Here is a 22,341-nt window from a genome sequence, read left to right as displayed (position 1 = left end):
CGGGGGCTGGGAATTGAACCCGGGTCGCAGCGGTGAGAGTCCTGCACCCTAACCACTAGACCACCAGGGGCCCCTTTTGTGCCATATCATGGTTTCATATGTGTCATATCTTGGTTGTGTTGGCAAGCCCCCACATGGCATAACTGCTGAACACATAAAAGAAGATTTCAAGGTGCATTTAGGGATTTTTTGATTCTGGAGATGCAGAACCTTAAATCTGGATCTGTGGCAGGCAGGGCTGTTCCCATTGACTGTGCTTCTCCAGGAGCCATGCTGAGCACCATCCCTGAGCATGCCTGAGCTGGGTTGCAAGGATGGGTTGGCACACCTGAGCTTCCTTGGTGTCAGTGGCAGTGAAATCGTGGCATCACTGGTTCTTAAAAACCTCACCACAACCTGTCCTGCTTTCATGATACTTATGCCTGAACTGTCAAGAGCTAAACCATCTCCACCAGCATGGCCTGCTATGTGGACACCCAAGCACCATGTGTAAAGCCAGGGCAAGAGCAGGGCACAGTAAGTCTTTGGAGCTGCCAGTCCCAGCCTTCCCATCACAGCCTTTCATACAAGTTTCTGTGAATATACCTATGGCTTCAGATAAATGCAGATTGAGGCCCGATTTCAAGACCCAGCGCATCCCATTGGTCATGTGGTTTCTACTGACACAAAGAGGAGCCTTAGGTGGAGCTCCAGAGCTCTCTGGTGGTAGAAAGCCCCATGCCACTTGATGCCACAGTTTGAGACCAGTGTCTTGTTTATGTGGTCAGGAGAGGCTGCGAACAGGCAGAGCCCATCCCAATTCACCATCAGGTATCCCACAATCAGTTCTTCCAAAAACAGTGGGGAGAACATGCACCTGAGACACAGGTGACAACAGGCAGCCCCATGGAAGAAACACAAGGTGGCCCCAAGGCTTCATATGCTTCAAGGGGTCAGCCAGTCAGTTCTTCATTTCCCACTCCACTTTGGGGGGCACAAGCTGTACCTCTGCCCTTTGCATCTCCTTGGCAAGGAAGTTCTGCAAGAGGTACCAGACAGGCTGTCTCATTGCAGCTACATTGTGTGCCTTATGGTGATGCTGAGACATGTCCAGAACTAGGGGCAGACCCTGCGAACACCCATGACTGCTGAATAATCCCACAAAACCCCATAGAGCAACTGTTGGGGGAGGGTAAGATGAGGAAATTAAGCATGCTATAAATATCTGTAGAATTAAATTGGCCTACCTATAAACCACAGAGAAAAAAAAAATCACATTTCCTCTTAAAATACCATTATAAAAATAGAGGACCCCTGACCTGTTGGCTTGGAGAGAGGAAGACTCAACAGACTAGATCCAAGCTCTGTTTTTTATCTTAACCTATTTTTGAGTTTTATTCATGAAAAATTGCCTGTCTTTCCCTTCCTGCACTTCTCTCTCCCGTGGATTTTTTCTTACACTTCTATAACTCAAAAAAAGCCATGCTGATTTTTTTTAATCTGTTAAAAAATGTGCTCCCTGAGCTGAAACCAAATTTCAGCCCAGAGCAAATTTTTACGGCTGGGTTATAAATCCCTGAAAAACAGGATTCATAATGGAAGTGCTGACACAGCCTTAACTACTATATAGCAGTGTGAATGGCGCCACTATAATATCTATTAGAGATTCTTTAAAAAGTTTGCAAAATATTGTCTTGCCTTGCAGAGAAAAAGAAGCCAGAGTACTTAATGCCAACATAAACATGCTTTTAACCCATTATGTGCTAATTTGCAGAAAAGCTATTAATTCTGAGTAGGCACACAGAGTGCAGCACCGACAGGAAATGTTCTTCTAAACTCCTGTTTGACTTGTAACATGGTTTTAATCACTTCCATGAAACACAAACGATGGCTTCAAACTCTGAATGTTGCTCAGAACATGAGAAGGGTGATTACAACAGAGAGGAAAATGGGATTTTGTAGTCAAGAGGGCTACAGCCAACAGGGAGAGAAGGACACTGAACACTAAAAAAATGAGACTCCGTTCCGTGTCAGTTTGATTCACAGCATTTAATTCCTATCATCAGCATGCCACTATTTCATCCATCACAACACATACTGCAGGTCAAGTTCACTTTCTATCAGGCAATGAGCATGTTTTCTTCTTCCTTGAACCCAGTCAAATGTTAGCACCTCACAAAGCTGGTTCTGCGAAAACAAGCTGTGCCTTATTTTTACAGCCTGCAGTTTGTGTGTCTGAGACGAGTGCTAAACCAGCCCAGCTGATCTTCTGCTCCTGGGGGGGGTCTGCTAGGCAGGGAAGGGGAGCACTGCCCCCTGACTAAAACACAGCAAAGAAATTAAGGTTTTGGCAGTGGCGGTTAGTCAGCAAAGTACACAAGAGGTTAATTTGAAAGCCCACAAGAAAGTAAAATAAATCAGTTCAGGATTGTATTTTGATTTTTTCTTCTCTTCATGCAGGAGTTTGTGCTTTCTCCCCATGTATAAGTGTTAGTGCTACTTTTCTGTGGAAATAAATGGGTGTGGTATCAGCTGTAAGTTGAATACTGGAGGGACATTCAGCGACTCAGGACAGTGCTTGCACACCGAGTGCAGTGATAGCAGTTTTTAGGGCTTTGTGTTGTCACCAGTAAAAGAGACACTTTGCTAGGTCCAGTGACTGCTACAGGCTGTATGTGAGTTGACCCCACAGTTCTGGAAGGAAGTGTAATTTTAATGAAAAAGTAAGTTTTTCTATGTTGCCATGCTTCTTGCTCATGTCCTCAGTTCTGCCGTTGCAGACTTGTCTGGCTCCTGTTCCTGCTGTCGCCACTGCTCCCACTGCTCCCCTCTGCCCATGGCAGCAGTGGCTGGGGCCAGTGGGAGAAGTAGAAGGATAAGGAGCAGGAGGAATGAGTTTCTCCCTCCGTGTTTCTACAAGGACCTAATGAGCAATGAACACCACAGGATGTATGGCATGGGTGATTTCTATGATGTTGTTAAGAGGAAAGATCAATTTATAATCAAAACAGTGCAGCTGATTCTGCAACTCACTTCAGTGTGTGAGGATAGCAAATGTGGGCACTGTATACTGGATTCAGGTTTTTTTGGGCACTGATAAAAGGATACCAGTCTCCCCTGAATGAGAAAGAAGCGTCCACTGTTGTATTCACAGTTAAAGATTTCATGGGCTTCTCTGTAAAATTGCTACATATTTTTCTCCTAGTGAGATTATTTTGTGAAAAAAAAACTAAGGTTGCAGAATCATCTTGTTAATGACAACCATAGCAAGAAGAGACATAGGCCCTACCTGAAGAAGTAAGTTACACAGCATGTTGAGCAGTCCTGGCAATATAGAGGTAAGAAATGCTGGAGAAGAAACCCATTTCCTTTCACCCCAGAGCTGCTGCTGTTTCAGCTCTTTTTCCCACTCCACACAGGAGCGAGCACTGACTGTTGAAGGCATTGACACAGTAGAATAGACAATACTCTAGTAAATTCCTAGATGAGGAAGACATTTCACATCCTTCTAATTTGAAAGCTAGGACAGGTCCAAGAGAAGGAAAAGAGACACCATGCATACCTACCATGTCCAGTGCTGACATGCCTGACTTTGGCAAGTGTCTCTTGTCTGCACCAGAATCAAGAGGTAACCTGAATTTTTGTCTCTTGTAACCCTGGAGAGTGTCTCAGTGCACAGTAATGGACAGAAGGCCTGGACCTGCCTGGCTTCAGGTGGTTTTTTTAAGTTCCCTTGATGCAGTTCCCACAAAAAGTTTTGGTTTTGACAGTCAACATTTTTCCAATGAAATGGTTTTCTGCTGGAAGATTCCTGACTACCAAGAGGTTCAAGTTTGTCACTCTCAAGCAGGCAGTTATGGGCTCTAAGTACCTTTGAAGACCAACCAACTTTATAGAGCTACTAGAATGCCTGGCATTTGCATTTTAAATCTTTCATGTGAGCAGGGTATTTGAGCCAGAGAAAAAAGTAGCATCAGTCCTGGGATCCAGGAATCTCTACTTTGTTCCCAGATTATAAGGACATGTAGCTTCTTCTAAACAGCTGAAGTCTTGTGCCTTTCACAAGCTTCTCAGGCCTACCAGCTGGGTCACTGGGATACAATTTTCTGCTTTATGCCACTCATATGGTTTTGAATCAATAAAACTGGCGACTGTTCAGATTTTAGTATTCTCAATAATGGAAACTACCTATGAGAGTAACTACTGGCAGGACCCAGTCCTTTATACATCTAGCAATATCCTTTTCATTTTTTAAAGTACCTTCTTTCACTTCCTGCTTCTGGTCCTGACTTTCCATCTCCAAGTCATCCTGTGCTTTTGGCTCCACCATCTCTTCGTCATCTTCATCCTCTAAAAAAAAAAAAAAAGAAAAAAAAGATTGAAAGATTGTGAGATTCTCCTCCTTAAGGGGCCTGGAAATTGTATGTCTTCTTTACAATTATAAAGTGGTAAAAAACCCAGGTAAAGCAAAGTGCACAATACATGGAACATCTACATTTATGCTCAGAGTGATACTCTCAGGCATTTGCCCCCAGAGTGCAAGATACTCTGCTAGCACAGGGCACCTACCACTTCTGCTCCCTGTAGCAACTTCCCATCTCAGATGTCAGCTGAATATCTCCCTGACCTCGGAGATGACTTCTTGGATGGCATAAGGACAGATACAATCATGTTTCAGCCTGGCAGCTATTCCATGGTTGGGACACCTGCTATCCAGACACCTAATTTCCAATTCAATTCTCACAAGATTAATTTGTCTTTTGACCTACAGGAAGAGGTTAAATAGAAATCTGACCTCAGGTCAGATGCCACTAGCAAGAAAACAAGCATGGTACAGTTTTGAAAAGTCATCACCATCAACTGGGGGAACACAGCAACCAAAGTGGCATTTGCAGCTTAAGAACCATTCTTGCATTAATATGAATTTAATGAACACTAAAATTTGACACATGTCAGTTACTACTGCCAGATGTTTTAATGACCTTTCCTGACCTATGCAAATGTCTCTCTCCCTTCTCCTCTCTCCCCACACTCATATGTTCTCATTTTATTCAGGAGGGCAAATCATTCACTCCTTGATATTAGTCTGAGGTTAGAAGGGTTCTGATTGTCCAGACCAAAACATAAGCAGAGCTAGAAAGACAGTGATACACCAAAATGGCTCAAAATCTACTTAGCTCTCATTACTTGCTCCCAGCTATAGCAATGTGATCTATTCTCCTGTGTGCCCAAAGCTGGAACACAACCTACTCACACTCTTGAGAGGGTAGGGACACCCAGCTTTCTAGATTCAGTGAGCTAGGAGGACTGAAAATAGAGCTGGTCCTAAAAGTATTTGACAATTAGGATGAGTAAATCCGTGGGCTATGGAAGAATTATTTTGGAGCGATTTTGGAGCTTGACATACCACTAAGGCATAGCAAGCACAGTGCCCTGTGTTGGTCCATGGCATGAGAGAACACATGTCCTGGCCCTGGGGCATTTAGCTGTCAGGAAAAACACTGCAGTTCCTCCAGGGCTTTCTGAGCAACCTACCTGTCACCACACATGGTGCTTCTCCAGGCACACTCCCTGCTCTAACCTGCCGTGTTATCATGGCCTTGAAGCAAACAGGGGGAAACAACTCCAACTACTTAGCTACTGGCACCTTCTCCTGCAAAGGCTGGCTGCAATCATTCCTGGCTTCTTGAGGAGATGGTGGTGCTGACAGGTTGAATTCAGCAAACAGGAACATGCAGTTGTGTTTTGTTTTCAACGACGTAATAGGCACCATGCTATTCCCACCACATTGCCTACCCAAGGACTTCTCTCCCAGAAGCCCTCAGGGGACATGTAAGCTGGTGTCTTGGCTAGCGGGCATGGCTTAGCCACATACTGTAAGGAAGTGTCTCATCATGGACAGACATGCTTTTCCCTCTTGGAAAAATGATGAAATCTTGGCATAAGATCTGCCATCGCTCCCCCTACTGCTAGTGACTGCAGTGAGGAGAAAGGGAAAGCTCATCTTTCTAGTCACCAGGGATAATCATGTGCTCCACAGGCTGGGAAGGAAGGAGGAATCCAGTATGGATGAGGAGGCATTTCCAGAATTAAAAGCACTAGTAATGAATGCTACTCCTTTATCAGGGATTTTTCAGATCATGAAACTTGAAGTGTCAGAAAGGCAGGGTGCTCACGATGCCTCCCTTTGATGCCTTCCCTGACCATTACATTTCCCTAGGTACCCTACATAGAAGGGCTATAGAGAAAAGCTTTTAGAGAGCAAGGCAGGGTGTTCCAGTTTGGCAGGGTAAACACACTGCTCTGTCCGCTGGCTGAAAGACAGATAACATCCGACTCAGTCAGCAGAGAGTCAGGGAGAGGAGCTCTCCTGCTGTACACACACAGGACGGGTAAAAAAAGGTCCTTGTGCCATCGGTCTGTGATGCTAGTGGAGATGGGGATGTATGAAAGACAGAGGCACTCCCAGCCTCAAAGAACATATGAGAAGTGTGAGAAGACAGAAGAGTGACTGGCACAGCAGCGAGTGAATACTCTGCTAACCTCAAGTACATATCCATGCACAGATAGGATTGCAACGGTGTACTCATATATGCATACAGACACGCTTATGGCAGATACTAATGAAGCCAACTCCCAGAAGAGTTTTGTGAGTCTTGCATTACAAGTTTTCATTCCCTAAAGCACCAGCTCTTGGAGCCAGCTGTTTACATATGGATTTCAGCTTCCATTTTTAACGTGTTTCCAACCTGTCAGCTTGTGCATGGAAGTTTCAGAAGGTGGAGGGTCAAGAAAATATGCAGGCAGCAAAGAAAACCTAAAACAATATTTAATTGAAAGTACTGTGATTTTAAAGGCTTTGTTCTCAGCTTTTAAATGCCTCAAGTGTAAGTTGGTAATGCATAGGGACAGTGTAGCAAATGTAGAACTTGAGATTTAGTAGCAGATTTTCAGATTGAAGTGAAGCAAATTTATCCCTGTCCCCTAGAAGTTCTTGGTCCCCCTGACTTTGGGTGTCAAAGTAGTTGCCTGCCTGTAGCTCATTCCTGCTTCTAAAGCAGAATAAGGGTGAATGGCTGAGGCACAGCTGGAGCAGGGGGTGTATCAATACTTCAGCACCTATTAAGATAGATCTTCTTTATTTCCCTTCCTTCCTCTTCTGGGAAAAATCAAAACCAAGTTTCCCAAGAGTTCTCTAGATTTAATTGCAGCAGGAACAATCAGTAAAGGTTATTAAAACACATGCCCTGCCTTTTTCCAAGAGCACACACATCAATAAATTAGTTTTACTGAGAAGGCAGCGCAAGAGTTTTTAGAAGATTAGGCATAATTCAGATGTCCTTATTTATTTACAGAGAAATGTATACACATACACAGAGAAACTCAACTAAAAGAATGACAGGGTTGTAAGCCAAATGCTAAAATGTTAGCAAATGCCAGAATTTGGATTGCCTGGGCACGATTAACTCCTTTCCCCTCCCCACATGTAGGCATGATGACATAATTCTGGAATTTCCTCCCTCTTGAGTGGTTGGCTTCATTTTCTGGGTGCTCAACAAGAGACACCTGGGGCCTGAAATGCAGAAGTGCTGAGAGCTGAAGTCAACTGGCCCTGTGCTTTGGGGGAAGAAAGTGCTAGGGAAATTCCACACATGTGAAGGCTCCCACAGCTCCCTCTTTCAGCTTTCACTGAAAGTTGTCATTCTGACATTTTTGTCCTTTCTCCCCCTGTGCTTAAGTACTTTTGCATGATGGCAATAATATTGTAAAGCAAAGAGAATTCTCATCCTGTATAGATGTATTGCAGAGATAAGTTCATCAGGATTTGGGAGATATTAAGATGCTGTTGTGGAAGCAACAGAGAAACAAAACCTTGGAAGGGGATTAATGTTTTTTGTGTGTTCAGTGTAATACTTGGATTATGTGCACTAACATGAGATCTGAGGCCAGAGCACTGAATGGAATAAGATAAAACCAGAAAGGTTAAAAGCTGCCTCCTATTGACTGGCTGAAGCAAGAATCTGTTAAGGAAAAAAACCTACATGTTATCATGTAATTAAAATTGTGTCACCATACATATTCAAAAGGGCTAATTAAGGATGCCCAGGAAACCTGAATTCTGGACTATCCAATGTTTCTTGTCTTTGCAACCTGAATGTTTATTTGCCATATATTTTATATATATATTGCACACTATTTAATGCCAGTGTATGCATACTTAAACATGTTCGTATTACATACATTTGCTATTGCACCTAAGAATGGTTATGCATTTGTACATTTGACTGCACATACACCTACATTACAGAATAATGGGAAGGTCTTCAGCATTCATTTTCCTGTGTATTATTTACATGTGACAAAGATAGCATTTATTGCACATTTACTACAGAATCTGTGAGCATCAACATAGTTGTTTGTTTCCACGTGTGCCCACTCAGATTGGATCTGCCATTGCAGTAATTGTCCAGGGAGATGAAGAAACTTGTGTAGTTCCTGAACACATATAGCCTTTTCCTATTTAAGAGCATATCTGATATTGGGAAATTTAGAAAAATAATTTTTAGCTGCTTACATCACAGTAGTAGGAGTCTTCTAGGGACATTTAGCAAACAGAGAGATGCTACTAGTACCAGTAATGTTATGCTCCGCTCAGAAGAGAACAGGGTGCAACATTATCAGAACTCAAATATCTATTAAAGGAACCACATGAAAAAGAGCTAGTAATGAAGAAGTGTATGGCAGCTGTGCAACACTTCTCCTTTGTAGATCTCAAAGGACTTTGCAAGGAGGCCAGTTTAGATGTGCCCATTTACCACACAGAAGCTGACAGATAGACGCACTCACTGTAGATCACTCAGTAGCAGCTGAGGGAAGAAAAGAAAGTGGGCTTCAGAGTTTCAGCCGAGAGTCCTGCCCACTAAGGCCACACAGCCTTTTACTGTAAATAAACAAATCCTCAGTGGAAATTATCATTAAATGCTTAGGTTAACAGTCTTTGTCTACTGAAGCTGGTAGAGCCATATGTGGGATTAATATAGACTGAGATAGCTGGACCATTTCTTAACTCAGAGCTTGACCCTCCAGGCTCTAAGAGGTGGCCTATCAGTCCTAACAGTGTTTTGTTTGACGTGACAAAGTAAAAGCAGAGCAGTTGTTCTCAGATTGGTCTTAGCTTGAACACTCCTCCTTCTGTTCCAGACCAGAAGTGGTCTTTGTCTAAAAGCTTGCCTATTTTTTCAAACTGTGGAAGTTACTCTAATAAAAGAATATGAACTCTACCTACAAACCTGGTTTTGTTTCATCTGGGTAAGCTACTAATTTTCAAATGTGACCCAACTACTAGCTCCTTGGCCACCGCAAACACTGTGCAATTGCAGTAAATGGCAAAGGGGGGAAGCCCCATAAATACATGGCTAATTCCCTGGCACCTGCAGAAGAAATGCCCAGGTGGGCTGAATTGGATCAAATGTTCAGAAAATCAGACCCTGCTTCTACAGTGCTGGGCTCTTTATTACCTATTTGGACTTTGTGTGGTTTTGAACCACTGTATTTATTTTTTCAGCATATAAAAACATACCAGGCACATTCAGGACAAATTAGAATAAATAATTACATCTGAGAAGACTGCACGTGACATCGGCTTAGGATCTTAATTCTCGAGATGAATACTGTTTTACCATTTTTGGATTGCCAGTTTGGGCAGTTAGCACTGGTACTGCTCAAATAGGTTACTAAATAGCTAAGCTGGAGGGGATTGATGTAATTGTAGGCCTCTGCTCTGCTAATACATGTAGCACCGGTGAAACAGCGGGGAGCATGTTGTGCATTCTGCTTGGGTGGAGGATTTACACCTCTTCAGACCTGCACCTCTGAGACTAGCTAAGAAGTTGCAGCTCCTGTGTATTGTTTTTAGTATTGACAGCTATACTGAATTAGACTGACAGCTCTGGTTTTAATTCTGGGTAGGTACAAACAATCTCTTTATTAAACACGTAGCTTTAAAATAGCAATTTAATTAGCATCACAATTATATATTTTATTGCCTGAGTCACTGATACATGAGAAGCCAGTGAGTTATTATATGGGGGTTTATATCAGCATTAACATTCCTTCAGTGCACTAGAAGGATCAGTCATGTATATGACACATTCAATAAAATCAGGTGTCTTCACAAGAAGCAGACTCCATGTTTGCAACTATGAAATACCAGAAACCATTGTATCAGTTTTATATTTACAACTATTCAAAATAATTTTGCTGTTTCTGTTATGAAAGAACTACAAGCGGAACAAGGGCAAATGTGTTTATATTGACATAAGACTGGATCAAGCAAGTTGAATATTACTGGCATTACCCTAAGTAGGAGTTAAAACAGTCTTTCCTTTTTGAATACATTCTTTCCATCACTAACAAAATATGCAACAAGCAAGGGAACACATACTTTTTCAAATAGGACTGCTTGACATTTCACATTTTTGAAAATCTATGATTTGCAATCTGGCTGAATGACCTATTTTTCATATAATGTAATTTTTTGAAATATTTCCAGTTTTTCACTTTCATCTTTTGATTGCCCTTTGAAGCAAGAAGTGAATTAATTCATCAGTGGATTTTGTTTGCAGAGTGGGATGTGAGACTGGACGTACATTGGGCACATGTTAGTCATCCCAGATGGAAATATTCTTGCATGCAGGCTCTTCTTGGCAATAGGCAGCTGCCTCCTAAACTGTATTTCATTTAGCCAAAGCAGGGAAGACTACTCAGACCTGAATACCAAGAAAAATGTCCATAGGTGAACAGATCTTGCCCTAAGCTCCGTGAAACAGGCAACAAATTTCATCTGGGAATTTCATGTGAGCTGGAGTCTGCAGGCATATTTGCAGACAAGAATCATATGCATGCAAAGTATTGCTGCTCCCTACCCAGAAAGACACTTAAATGTGCATTGCAGGAACGTAAAAATGTTCCAGGTCATCCTTGTGAAGTTCCCCATCCCTGATGGATAGCACATTCCCAACACACCATCTTGTCCTTATGAACTACTACAGAGAAGACGTGCTTTCCAATGGCCGTCAGATGAAAAGGCAACATTAGAAAAAGAAAGGATAAAATTAATGAATTTCTGGAACCACCCTATGGCCATGGGACCTGTAAAACTTGAACAGAAGTATATGTCATTCTTTCTTTGCTTTGCACATATGAGTTTTTTAATTGTCCAAAGAAAATGGTCTGTCTGTATGTTATTTGACTGCAGTCCTGCAAGAGCAAAAATAAATCACAGTGTTACAAGAACAGACTGCCTAGCATCTTCAAACTCCCTTGATTTTTTGTTATCTTTGTTATGTTTTGTTATCTTTTGTTATTTTTGTTAACTAAGTGCTATGGTGCTCTTTTGTAAAAAAGAAGCTTTTGCATATTGGTAAAATACAGGATGCAGGAGTCACGTTACTTTTACTGGAGTCAAATATATTGACTGAATAATTTTAAAGAGAATATTGCTTTAAAATTTACTCATAAAATAATATAATGTTTGACACATATATCACTTTAATCCAGAAGACTGCAGGGCACTTTTCCCTGTAGTTAACATGTTTAGCCTAACATCTTCCACAGCGAGTAGACTAGTAACAATAGACTAGTTTTAAAAGTACAGGACTAAGAGAAAAACCCCTAAGTTTTCTTGATTCTTGCAAAATGAAGTACTACTCCCATATCTCTGCCACGTCTAAGAAGGGTTTTCTGACCTCATCCCTTGTTCTGCAACGCGAATCTCTGCAAGACTTCACCCCTCATCCCATAAAGAGCAGGTGGTATTACCAGCCATTACGCTCAGATCCCCAGAGTCCTCTTCTCAGGCTTCAGCTCTCCGTATACAAGCGCAATGAAGGAAATATGTATTTCACCCCAAAAATAAACACTTAGCCCAGCTGAGTGAGAGGAGTCATTTAGTTCAGAAAATTTATTTTGCCTACAGCGTCGGCTGTGCCTGTACTATTACCACTTAAAAATTTGTCCTAAATTTACTACACTTCCCTCTTAAAACAAGCACATTGTACATAATTTTTACTCTACATTTCTTCTTAAAGCTCTCCTTAACAATTACCACATTCAATTACTCTTGGTTGGGGGATTCTCAGGTCCCCAGTATATGATTTCTCATAAGCATCTCTTGATCTAAGGTTATACCTCTCAGCTCCTGTCCCTGTGCCTCTTCCTGCTTGTGTTCACAGTCAAACTTCTTTTTGGTACATTATGAAGACAGACTTTATTTTTCCATTTTGTGACAAATGATAGACTATCACAGCCAAACGGTAAAAAAATGTCACAGAAAAAATTGTTTTACTGTAGCATTTCACTAAGCTTTTCATAGCCCTGACTGCAAACCTTTGCACTGGTTCAAATGTTAAGATCAGTGTTTCAGAATATAATAATTTTGTTACCAATTAAAATGGAAAGCTGCCTCTGATTCTTCAGGGAAGCATTTCTTTAACCCAAGAAACTGATTTTCCAGTTCCTTGGCCTGAGCACAGTTTTCAGTTGTGGTGAGAATCTCAGAATTCAAAGTGTCCCTTGTTTTTAGTTTCTGGTTGGTCTAGACCAGACGTGGATTTTTCTCTCCTCTTTTGGACTGTTGCAACATCGCACTGGTTGAAAGCATTTTTCAGTCCCCAGAGAACTAAAATTCAGAGTACTCCACTGGAGTCATCACCTCTTCTAGCTGACTCTCTTTTCTCCTCTCTTTCCATTCCCAAAGCTCATGTTCAACTCTATTGTGACTGAAAATATTCCAGTTGGAAGATGTAACACAAAAAGAAAAGTACAGAAGTTTCCTTTCCTTGGCCATGGTTGGGCCTTCAAATAAAAATGCCATCAGGAAAAAATGTTTGAACAGCAGAAGCCTTACAGTAGCATTTACAGACCTCCAGCTCTGAAACAAAATAGTATAAATTTAAAATATCTGCTACAGTATAACTGCAGTGGTGTTAACCTTGAGGAAGAAAGAGATGGAGACCCTTCATCTCTGTGGATGAAGAAGGGGTTGCTAAACCATGCAGGCTTTCACAGCCTCTGAAACCTGGGAGGATTTGTTTGCTGGAGGAAATCATGTGCCAGCAGTGTGAAACGACTCCTGCCCTGGGAAAGCACACTGAGATACGTGGCAGACTTTGTGCATAGGGCCTGCTGAAGTAATTTTCAAACACTCAGATCAAGCAATAGTGTTAAATCACAAACACTTAAGTATGTTATTGAAAAGCAGTCCCCACAAGCTATAGCATTAGTAGCAATTGTAAAACAAAAGCTGCTTTCACGTTAAACACACACACACAGATGATGTATCTGGCATTTACACAGTGCCTGATACGTAGGTCAATCACGGTTGCCTCAGCTGGGCACTAGGTACTTAAAACATTAAGTACAATGTAGGCCAAGTAAATTCTGTGAGATTGTTACTGCTGACATATAGGGGACTAGGACTTTACTCATAGACTCATTTATTGCAAGTGCAAATGACTTTATATTCCACAGGCCACCTCTCCTAATTTTCACCATGTTTTTGCTTGAGGAAGATAACAAAACCTGTATATTGTAGAAGAAATTAATTCTCTGCTTCCATACTGTGTCTCTGTTCATAAAACCACAGTAATATGCCTTAGGTCAAATTCTCCAGCCCTGACTCTGGGTTTAACTTCTCCTGCAAGCAGTAGCATAAATTCTGGCCTTTCAGAGTTTCTCCTTTATTTTTTTATATGACATTTGGATATAACATTTCAGTCCAAGGCCCAAAAATTAGCTGAATGGGCACATAGTTGTTTGTATGCCTGGTTTAACTTTTAATGCCATCTTTTCCACAAATCTCTCCATCTCAGTTCTATGGCATTTTATGAATAAAAATCAATGCCTAAGATGTAGCATATACTTTTGTAACTGAAATATCTGAGAGCATAAATCTCTACATTTATATGCAAACCTCAATAAAGAAATGGAGACAAGACTGCTAATACATTACAATTGGAAAGAGTAATTGGAAAAAACAAATATATTCATAAACAATTACCACAGCAAATACACAAAGACTCCCTCTCTTTGTCTCCTTGATGCGCACATGCATACACTTCACTCAGCACTTTAAAAATAACCATTAATCATATGGCAAATGCATTTTACATGAGCAAAGATTCATTTCAACGTTTTTCTTAAAAAAGGCTGGCAAAAAAATGCTTTATTAAAATTTTTTGAACTACAAAAGAAAAGCTGGGTCAGGGCTCGATGACTGAGTGCTTAATTACTTATAGAGGCACTAAACAGACCCCATTAAATTCTGTTTCCCACTGACGCCACTTCACCTTAGTCACTGGTGTTAGACATGATTTGCATTAGTGTATGTGAAAAAGGAATTCCCTCTGACAGTTTTGAACTTGCCATATTTTAATTTCACTGTATGTGTCCTACCACAGTGGGAGAGGAGAAGCTTTCCCTTCTCAGTTTCAGGGGTATCAAGGTGAGCAATATCTTTTAGTGGTGGGGAAACCAAGGTGCAAACACATCAACTTCTCACCTAAAGTCACTCCTGAAATAGCTGCAGATGATGGAATAAAATCCTGGTCTTCTGATTCCTAAACTGATATTTCTGGCACTGCTTCCCCTGGGGCATGTGATCAGGGTTGCTTTGGAGGCTGCTCAGCCCTTATTATGTCAAACCAGCTGTTAAAAAACACAGCCAGTTTCCCCCAGCTGCTTGCTGCAACCTGCCTGGAGAGCACCCAGCTCCCGGTGCTGCTATCCCCACTGCTGGGAACCCCCCTGTCTAAACACCCTCCACCCTCACCCTTGCCTTCACCTCCCTGCCTCCGCAGTCCTTCGCCCTGCTGCCAGCCTTGGCTGCCCCTCTCCTCTGCTCCCACCCTTCCCAACCCAGTTCTGCTCGAGGTCACACTTCAAAGTCTCCCTCTCCCCCAGGAAGGCCTCTTCTTTCCTCCTGGCCCCTCTCCAGCTTCCCTGGCATTGGTCTTCCTGAAGCAGATATCAAAAATCCCCTACTTGCAACCTGGGGCTTTGTGCATGCCGGAAGCCTTACACAGCTGCAGATACCTGTTTGACACAGAAATGCCCTCTGATTCGGATTCTTAAATGAACACTTCAAGGTTTTTCTGAGAACTTTGGTTGTAAGACACAAATTAAAAAAAACCAAACCCAACAAAACCCACCCCCACCACCCAAGTTCCCAACTGCTATGGTTAAAACCCAGCTTACCCACTGCAGCTTGAAGGATCAGGTATGTTTTTCTGTGCTTAAGCTCAACAGACTTCAGTAGGTTCAGATGTCTAAACAGGCAGACTGCATCTGCAGTTGGGGTACATCGGAAGATTAAACTGCACCACAACCGCTCACTGTAATATGCTTCCCTTTTCCCACTTCACAGTTCAGACTCAGCAAGAGAATAGTTTCTGTGGCTATTTTATATCTGTCACACTGGAAAATTGATGCTTTGAAGTGCCATACAACAGGCCGCTTGTAAATCAGAATTCTTCCTTTTCTCCCAAAACACTGCAAAGAACCCTCCCCAGGCAGCTCTCAGGATCTCTCAGCTACAGGTGAGGGGCATTAAGTCAGGAACACCATATGAAGACAGAGATAAAATAAAATACCTCGTGGTCCTTCACTTAAAGAAGCATCTTTGCATCAACTTCGTTTTTAGAGGAATACAAAGGAAAGAAGTTGCCGGCTTTAGTCTTTGTGTCCTTTTGTTGTGACACAGTGCACAGCTGCAAATTTACATGTGTTAACTTGGGATGCCACAAGCCAGGCAGCAATGAGGTTGTCGTCCTGATCTGAGGAATCACAACATGCATACATGCCAATGAATTTACTGCAAGTTAAGCATTGTGCTGTGATAATTCAAAGCACATTATGTTTCATCAGCTGACTGTTCCAAAAGCTGATCACAAAAGCCAGCAACACTGGAGTAATATTCCCTCAAAAAGGTGCAGCTCTGAAGATCTTGATCTTTTGCAAAATGGTGCCACTTTCTTTGTGGAAGTGAGAAGATTAAAAAAGAACAACAAACCAAGATGAAGAGGCAGTCCTGGCAATATCAAAATGGTGCTTTTTTCACATTTTCTGAGTAGATTTTTTGGAGTCTTTCCATTAAAAAGTACTTCTCAGAATTTTTACTTTTAGATTATTTTAAAGTACAAGATGAAGCAAAGCAAAATTGAAAGATCATGGTTTTGTTCAAACATACACATGTTCAGTGACCAGACTGGAAAACAAGGCAAAATTTTACTTAGGGTGGAGTGTCAGTACATTGGAGTCTTCTTTCAAGCTGGAACAAAATTATATTTTGAAATCTGAAATTTCACAGCATTGCAGGAAGAAGAGATTCCTTGTGGACCTGATTTTAATGCAGTCACTGCTTAAGGGATGCAGTCTTGCTTGAGTGGGGATTTTAAAATCTGATAATAAAGCAACACAGAAGCACACACTGGGTTAGGGTAAGGATGTCTCATAGCCATAATGACAAGATGCCTTTTCCTGTGATCTGAGATTCCCTTTTTTAAGACTTCAGGTTAATAGTTTTTTTTAGATGGGACGAACTTAAAGTCCTGCTTCCGGTTCTGAGTTCCTGAAAGCAAATTTCACATCCACGTCCTGAGAACAAGATAACAGATACTGGTGACAAATCTACTTGGTGCACCTCTGAAACATAGCCCAGTACATCAAACAGAGTCAATATTTGGAGAAAATATGCAAACAGGCATTTATTGCTTTTGTGGCCTGATCCTGACTTTCTATATTTGCACGCAGAACTCCAAATGAACAGGACAAATGTACTATGAAGCCAGCAAAGTACTAACAATTTGTCTTGATGGCCCTTGCACAGAGAAAGAATTGCCCAAGCAAGTCTCATGAGCTTCTCAAAAACCATTGTCTGAGTCGCCTGTACTGTTATATAGTTGGATAAAAAAGGAAAAATCGCCACAACAGAGGTGTTTGTTTTGGGGGTGAGCACTATGGGTAGTACTAAATTCAGCAGCCACAGCAGAACAAATAGAAATTGTGAGCTTTCCACCACATTAATGAAACTTCATTCAAAAGGTGGAGTGTAATGTTCTTCCAAGATGGATAATTCACATAAGCTGTGTGATTCAAACACTCATGTCTCCATACCACCTTGGGATTTATGTTTTATTTCGGTTTTCAGCAGGCTGCTCATGAATGACCAATGACAAAAGAGCATGTGTGCATTTTTCTTTTTCACAGGTCCCTGTTAATGAGGACTCTGTTGCATTAAGATAGTCAGGATTGTCTGTGGAAAAACGTGTTGAACCAAGGTGTTTGTGCCTGCATAAAATTAAGCCACAAGTAAAGCACTTATTTCTGACAGCAGATTTATAATAGGAAAATCCCAGCAGGAATGAAGAGTTACAAACCCCCGTTGTAGCCTTTTCCATAAACTTCACCTTGATTTAGTATTTCAAACAAGTAGCAGGAAAGGCTAACAGCAGAGGTAATCCTATCATCTTTTCTCCAACAGCACCATTCCATCTTTTTGACTTCCTCATGCTGCTAACACGAATTCAAATCATCTGTGTTTAAAGTTAAATACAGTGATTGACAGATCTTTGTAGTCTCAGTCCATACTGAAGATTATTCTAGATACCTATCAGTTATTACTACAAGTCCTGTCTGATATTCAATACCTACAGGGAAAATTGTTTTTAACAGTGTAATGTCTGATCTATTTTGAAAGCTATTTTAAAATAAGAAACTAACTATAACCAGGTGGCTAAAATCCAGACAGCTTTTTTTTGGGCTTGTTTTTGGGGAGAGAAAGTGGAAGATAACAGCAGAACTGTCTTATACTGCAGTAACAACCATGATTCAGAGGAAATCACAAGCAAAAAAAAGGCATTTTGTTTTGATTCCATGACTTCAATTTCTGTAAAAACACCTATTCCAATAACATAGGAGACAGGAAAGTTTAGGGGTTTGCTCCTAGGTCTTAGTACAGACTCATGACAGTATACGCTGCTATGAAGTAGTTGGTTGCTTTCATGAACACAAGTCACATCAAAGCTCAGTTGCTGTACTGGAAAACTGGGATGCTGGAAGAGGCATATGGGTGTACTGCAAATCTTACTGTGGACACAAATGCAAAACGAAATAGTGGATGCAGTGGTCAGGCCATCCACTCTGCTCAAGGACCTATAATGCAGAAGGATGCCCTCTTTAATGAATACCCCCTGTGCTCAGCTCTGCCAACCCCACTGGTGTGAAGAAGTGATAGCCTTGCTGCTCCTGATTACAGCACTACAGAATAGGCTGGCTTTAGGCACAGGATCAGCCAGTTGGTAGGAAAGCACTCCAGTCCTCACAGGGAGGAACGTGGAAGCACTGCTCTCTTATACGGGCAGCCCAGCAAAGGTGGAAGATAGAGGAGTGATGGTTGGGCAATGCCAGCTGATGCCCATCATTGGTTCCATGAGCTGATCGCTCCACTTAGAGGCAGCCTCTTACCTGAGTCTGTCTCACCCTTCCCCACCACTCCATTTTGCTGCTGAAGGTTTCTCAATCAGTTCTGTCCTTATCCTCTCAGTGCTTTCATCCACAGCACTGAAATGTAATAGTAGGGAAAGAAGTACAAGAGAAGCAGCTTGGCAAAAGCAGCAGGCAGGATGTTGCCCTCAAACTCCACCACTTTTCAGAGCTCCTACTAACGTGACTGAGATCACACAAAGACCTTTGTGAAACTTGATTAACTTTGTGCTCACAGTTAAATGAATCTGAAACTGTTGGAAAAGGGCTTAACAGTGTTGCTCAGTCCAGCAAAGTTGTTTCTGGTTTTGTGATTGGGGTGTGAGGAGTGAGCACAGCTAGTGTGTTTTGGCTGTAAATCATGGTAGGAAAAGAATAAACAAAACTGGGGAACGGAGCTTGTGTGTCTTGGGTTAGATGGGATGGTTCAGGCTGCTAAAAATTCCTGGTGGCTTTTTTGAGATTGAATCTATCACTGGTTGTAATTCTGTGTGCTTAGCAGTGAAAAAAGAAGTAGAAAAGAGATGAAAATACAGACTTTATAAAGCCATGCTCAGCCCTTTACAGTCAAAGGCAGTAAAGGCATCAGTAAATGTATCAGTAGTTTGGCCAAATCGGAAAGTCACAAAGATAGGCAAATTCTATTAGCAGAATGACAGCTAAAAATAACTTTGCATGGAAGTGTGCACGGAAGTTCAGTTTTCACGCACTGAGCAAATAAAATCCAATCAATTTTTGCATTCTCAGTATTACCCCATTACACTACACGAGAGCCTGAAAGAAGACGATGATTTAAATAAAATGATCCTCCCCTGTTTGTCAAGTTGTCATTTTTCCATCTGCAAATAATGAAACATAAACTACTCTGAAAGGGAGAGAGATGGAAGGGAATGTGTTCCATAGATCTGCGGAGAACCACATAGAAACATATACAGAAAAAGAAGCTGCAGCACGGAGCACTTCCTGACCTCCTCTTGGCTACAAGTCTAAAAGAAGTCTCCAAGGCAAGAAGTATGAAAGAGCTTAAACAAGAAACCCTTCAGAAGTACAGCTCTTTGCTGCATGAATACCACAACACAGGGAAAATCTGCTGTGTAGGAGTACAGTCCTCCCACTTGAAAAGAGCTGGTAATGCCATCATGTCACGGAAAGATTTTCTTCATGGCTTTTGTGCACTGAAGGCATTAGCAAAGTGGGAAAAGTGTGAGCTGACAATTGTGCGAAAAGAAGGGGTTTCTTAATTACATTGTAAAGCATGTCTCATTTAAACATGCAGCAGAATTAATGTTAAAAATACATGTCTTCCCATATAAATGGATGCAAAATCAGTGCAGGTTAATCTAGCAGATAGTGCACTCCAGAGCTCTTTACAAATGTTAAGAAGATAAGCTTCATCAACAGCACACAAATATTGCTACCACCCCAGCTTCCTCCTGCAGTGTTTGATGCAGCAGTACTCACAGTCCCTGGCTGTGACCTTGATACAAGTCAGCCCATGCTTCAGCATTTGGTCATATGCTTTGTCTGTCCTGTCTGTTCATCATTTCTTAGTTCACAGATTCCCAATTTGGGATGTGTTGATCCTTTCCTATTTAGCCATATCTGGATGTCTGCTCATGTTCCCTGTGCCATGTGGCTTCAACCAGTTACATCCGTCCTGTTTGTGGTGCTAAGATTGGAGCTCAGATCAGTATCTTGCTTTGTTCCCATCCAATTGAGTTTCTCCACCTGGGGATCACAGCTGGCTCCCAGGTGTTCCAGACTGCAAGTCAATAGCCAGGCAATATGCAGCATCAAGGCATCCAGCCTTGAGCAGAGACTCAAACTGTGGACCCTCATGACAACAGAAAGACATAGCCCAAGCATCAGAGACAAGAATCGAAACCAGAAACTCTGTATTTTGATTTGACACCTTACACAAAAGGCTGCGTAAGTGACCGAATCTAAGTCTTTAACACCAGGAAGGGAAGTAAGATCTGCTGGGTTTTGAACCAGTACCACTGCCTGAAGACTACACCAGGATGCAGCTTTGCCATTAATGCCCGACTTCCTGGGCGTGCTGGATATGAACACACTTATTCATACTATTTTCTTTTGTTACATGTTTGTGAATAGCGCCTTCATCTCTGTGCATGTTATTTTTCTCATTTCAACTGGCATATCTGTCACTCTGCTGAGCCTGTACAAACTAGAGAATATTCTTTGCAAATTAGTGGCACAGACACTTGTAGAGTACAAAATCCTTACATGAAATAAATACCAGAGATACACTTCCCTCTCTGCCCTGCTCACGGAATTCAGAATTAAAGACCAGACTTGCTTCTTTCCCTGCCCTTGGAAAACTCTAAATAGCATTATTCTCCTCTTGCCCAATTATCCTTCAAACGCCATTTTCCTGCACTAGCATGCTTTTTAATTTGGGAAACTCTCCCTTTCCTTCACTCGCCTTGGAAGCCCACTGTAACACATACAAAGCACGGGCTCTGGCTCCTGTGATATGTTTGTACAAGGTGTGACGTGCACGTGCAAGCTCTCACTTGCCCGTTCAGACAGTGGGAGCTGACAGGCACTGGTGCAGCTCAGCACCTCACCTTGCTCTGGGCTATGCTTTGATAGAACAGGCACCAGGCCTTGCAGCGTGGCAGCACCGAGCTGCTCCAAACAGGCTTTGTGTTTTGTTTTCAGAGGAGGTGTGGTGGGAGCACAAGAGATACTTAGTCATAAAAGTGCTATATGTTTAAGCCCTTTCCCCTTCCCACCACCCCATTTAAATCATCAATGCAGTTGGAGTGAAATACAACTCGGCTTTCAAACATTTTCTTATTTAATTCAATTTACTTCTAGATTGATAGCTAAACACAAAACAGACTTTACCCCTTTTCTCCTGAATGGGGAAACAGAGATGACCAAGTTCCCTTTGAATTAGGTGTAGAATGTTTCTGTTTTTTCCTACTAACTAAAAACAAACAAACAAATGAAAGCAATTATTAAAGTGGTCTGTAATCTATTTCCAGTAGAGGATTGCAATGAAATGGGATAAAGAGCTGAGTCTCACTAAGCCTAAGGGACAGGTGTTTCTAGTACTGACACATGGGTTGGTTGTCTCAGAAAAAGGACAAGATCTTGAACAAACTTTTTATTTTTAGAAACAAGCTTTCTCTGCAAAAGTTAAGGTGCGAGTGGTAGGAACTGTGATTTGGGGATAGGTAGCTCCAAGAGCCACACATATACATAAGGAGAAGACATGGATGTAGATCAGAAGAGGTCAGGCTGAGAGAATAATCTACCCAGCCATCATGTGTGTTGTATCAGTTGAGTTTTGGGAGAAGTAACACCAAAGTAAAACTAGATCACCTATTTTTTGAAAGACATGAGCAAAGGGGAATGAAAAGTGATAACAAAATCACAGTTTCCATTGATGCAAATTCTGAAATTCACCAAGTAGAAATTTCTAACACTCTAAAAGGGACTATTGAAATTTTTTTTGAGTGATCCTATAGCAGAATGGAAGATGTGAAAGGTTGTTGACACAGGGTACACAGTTCACTTAAGGAAAATCACCACCTCAGTCAAGCCCTGACTGAACTCATGCTACCAACAGTCCATTCTTAAGTAAAGATGTTTGACCTTCACAGATGTCAATTTTACCTCTTTCATAAACATTCATTGCATAATAATACTCTGTTTAAATGTTTGTTTGGTTTGGTGCTTTTAAATCTGGTTTTGGTGACTGTCCCAGAGTTCAGATGTTTCTCCAAATTTTGGAGGACTTCATTTCAACATCTATTTTTTTTTTTCTGAAAGGACACTGAAAATTTCACA

General features: G+C 41.6%; 1 protein-coding gene across 17 annotated transcripts in view; it reads right to left on the bottom strand.

The window, feature by feature from the left end:
• Positions 1 to 22,341, bottom strand: part of DYNC1I1 (dynein cytoplasmic 1 intermediate chain 1) — a 186,766-nt gene that overhangs the window by 78,761 nt on the left and 85,664 nt on the right. For all 17 annotated transcript variants that reach the window (XM_017817660.1, XM_017817658.1, XM_017817659.1 and 14 more), the window contains one exon: positions 4,240 to 4,329. In XM_017817660.1, coding sequence (XP_017673149.1) covers positions 4,240 to 4,329 — 90 coding nt within the window. The remainder of the gene's footprint in view (positions 1 to 4,239; positions 4,330 to 22,341) is intronic.

Source organism: Lepidothrix coronata, unplaced genomic scaffold, assembly GCF_001604755.1.
Source record: "Lepidothrix coronata isolate B3197 unplaced genomic scaffold, Lepidothrix_coronata-1.0 Scaffold62, whole genome shotgun sequence".
Lineage (NCBI taxonomy): Eukaryota > Metazoa > Chordata > Aves > Passeriformes > Pipridae > Lepidothrix > Lepidothrix coronata.
The sequence above is the reverse complement of the archived record's forward strand: the minus strand, read 5'-3'. Positions and strand labels throughout refer to the sequence as shown.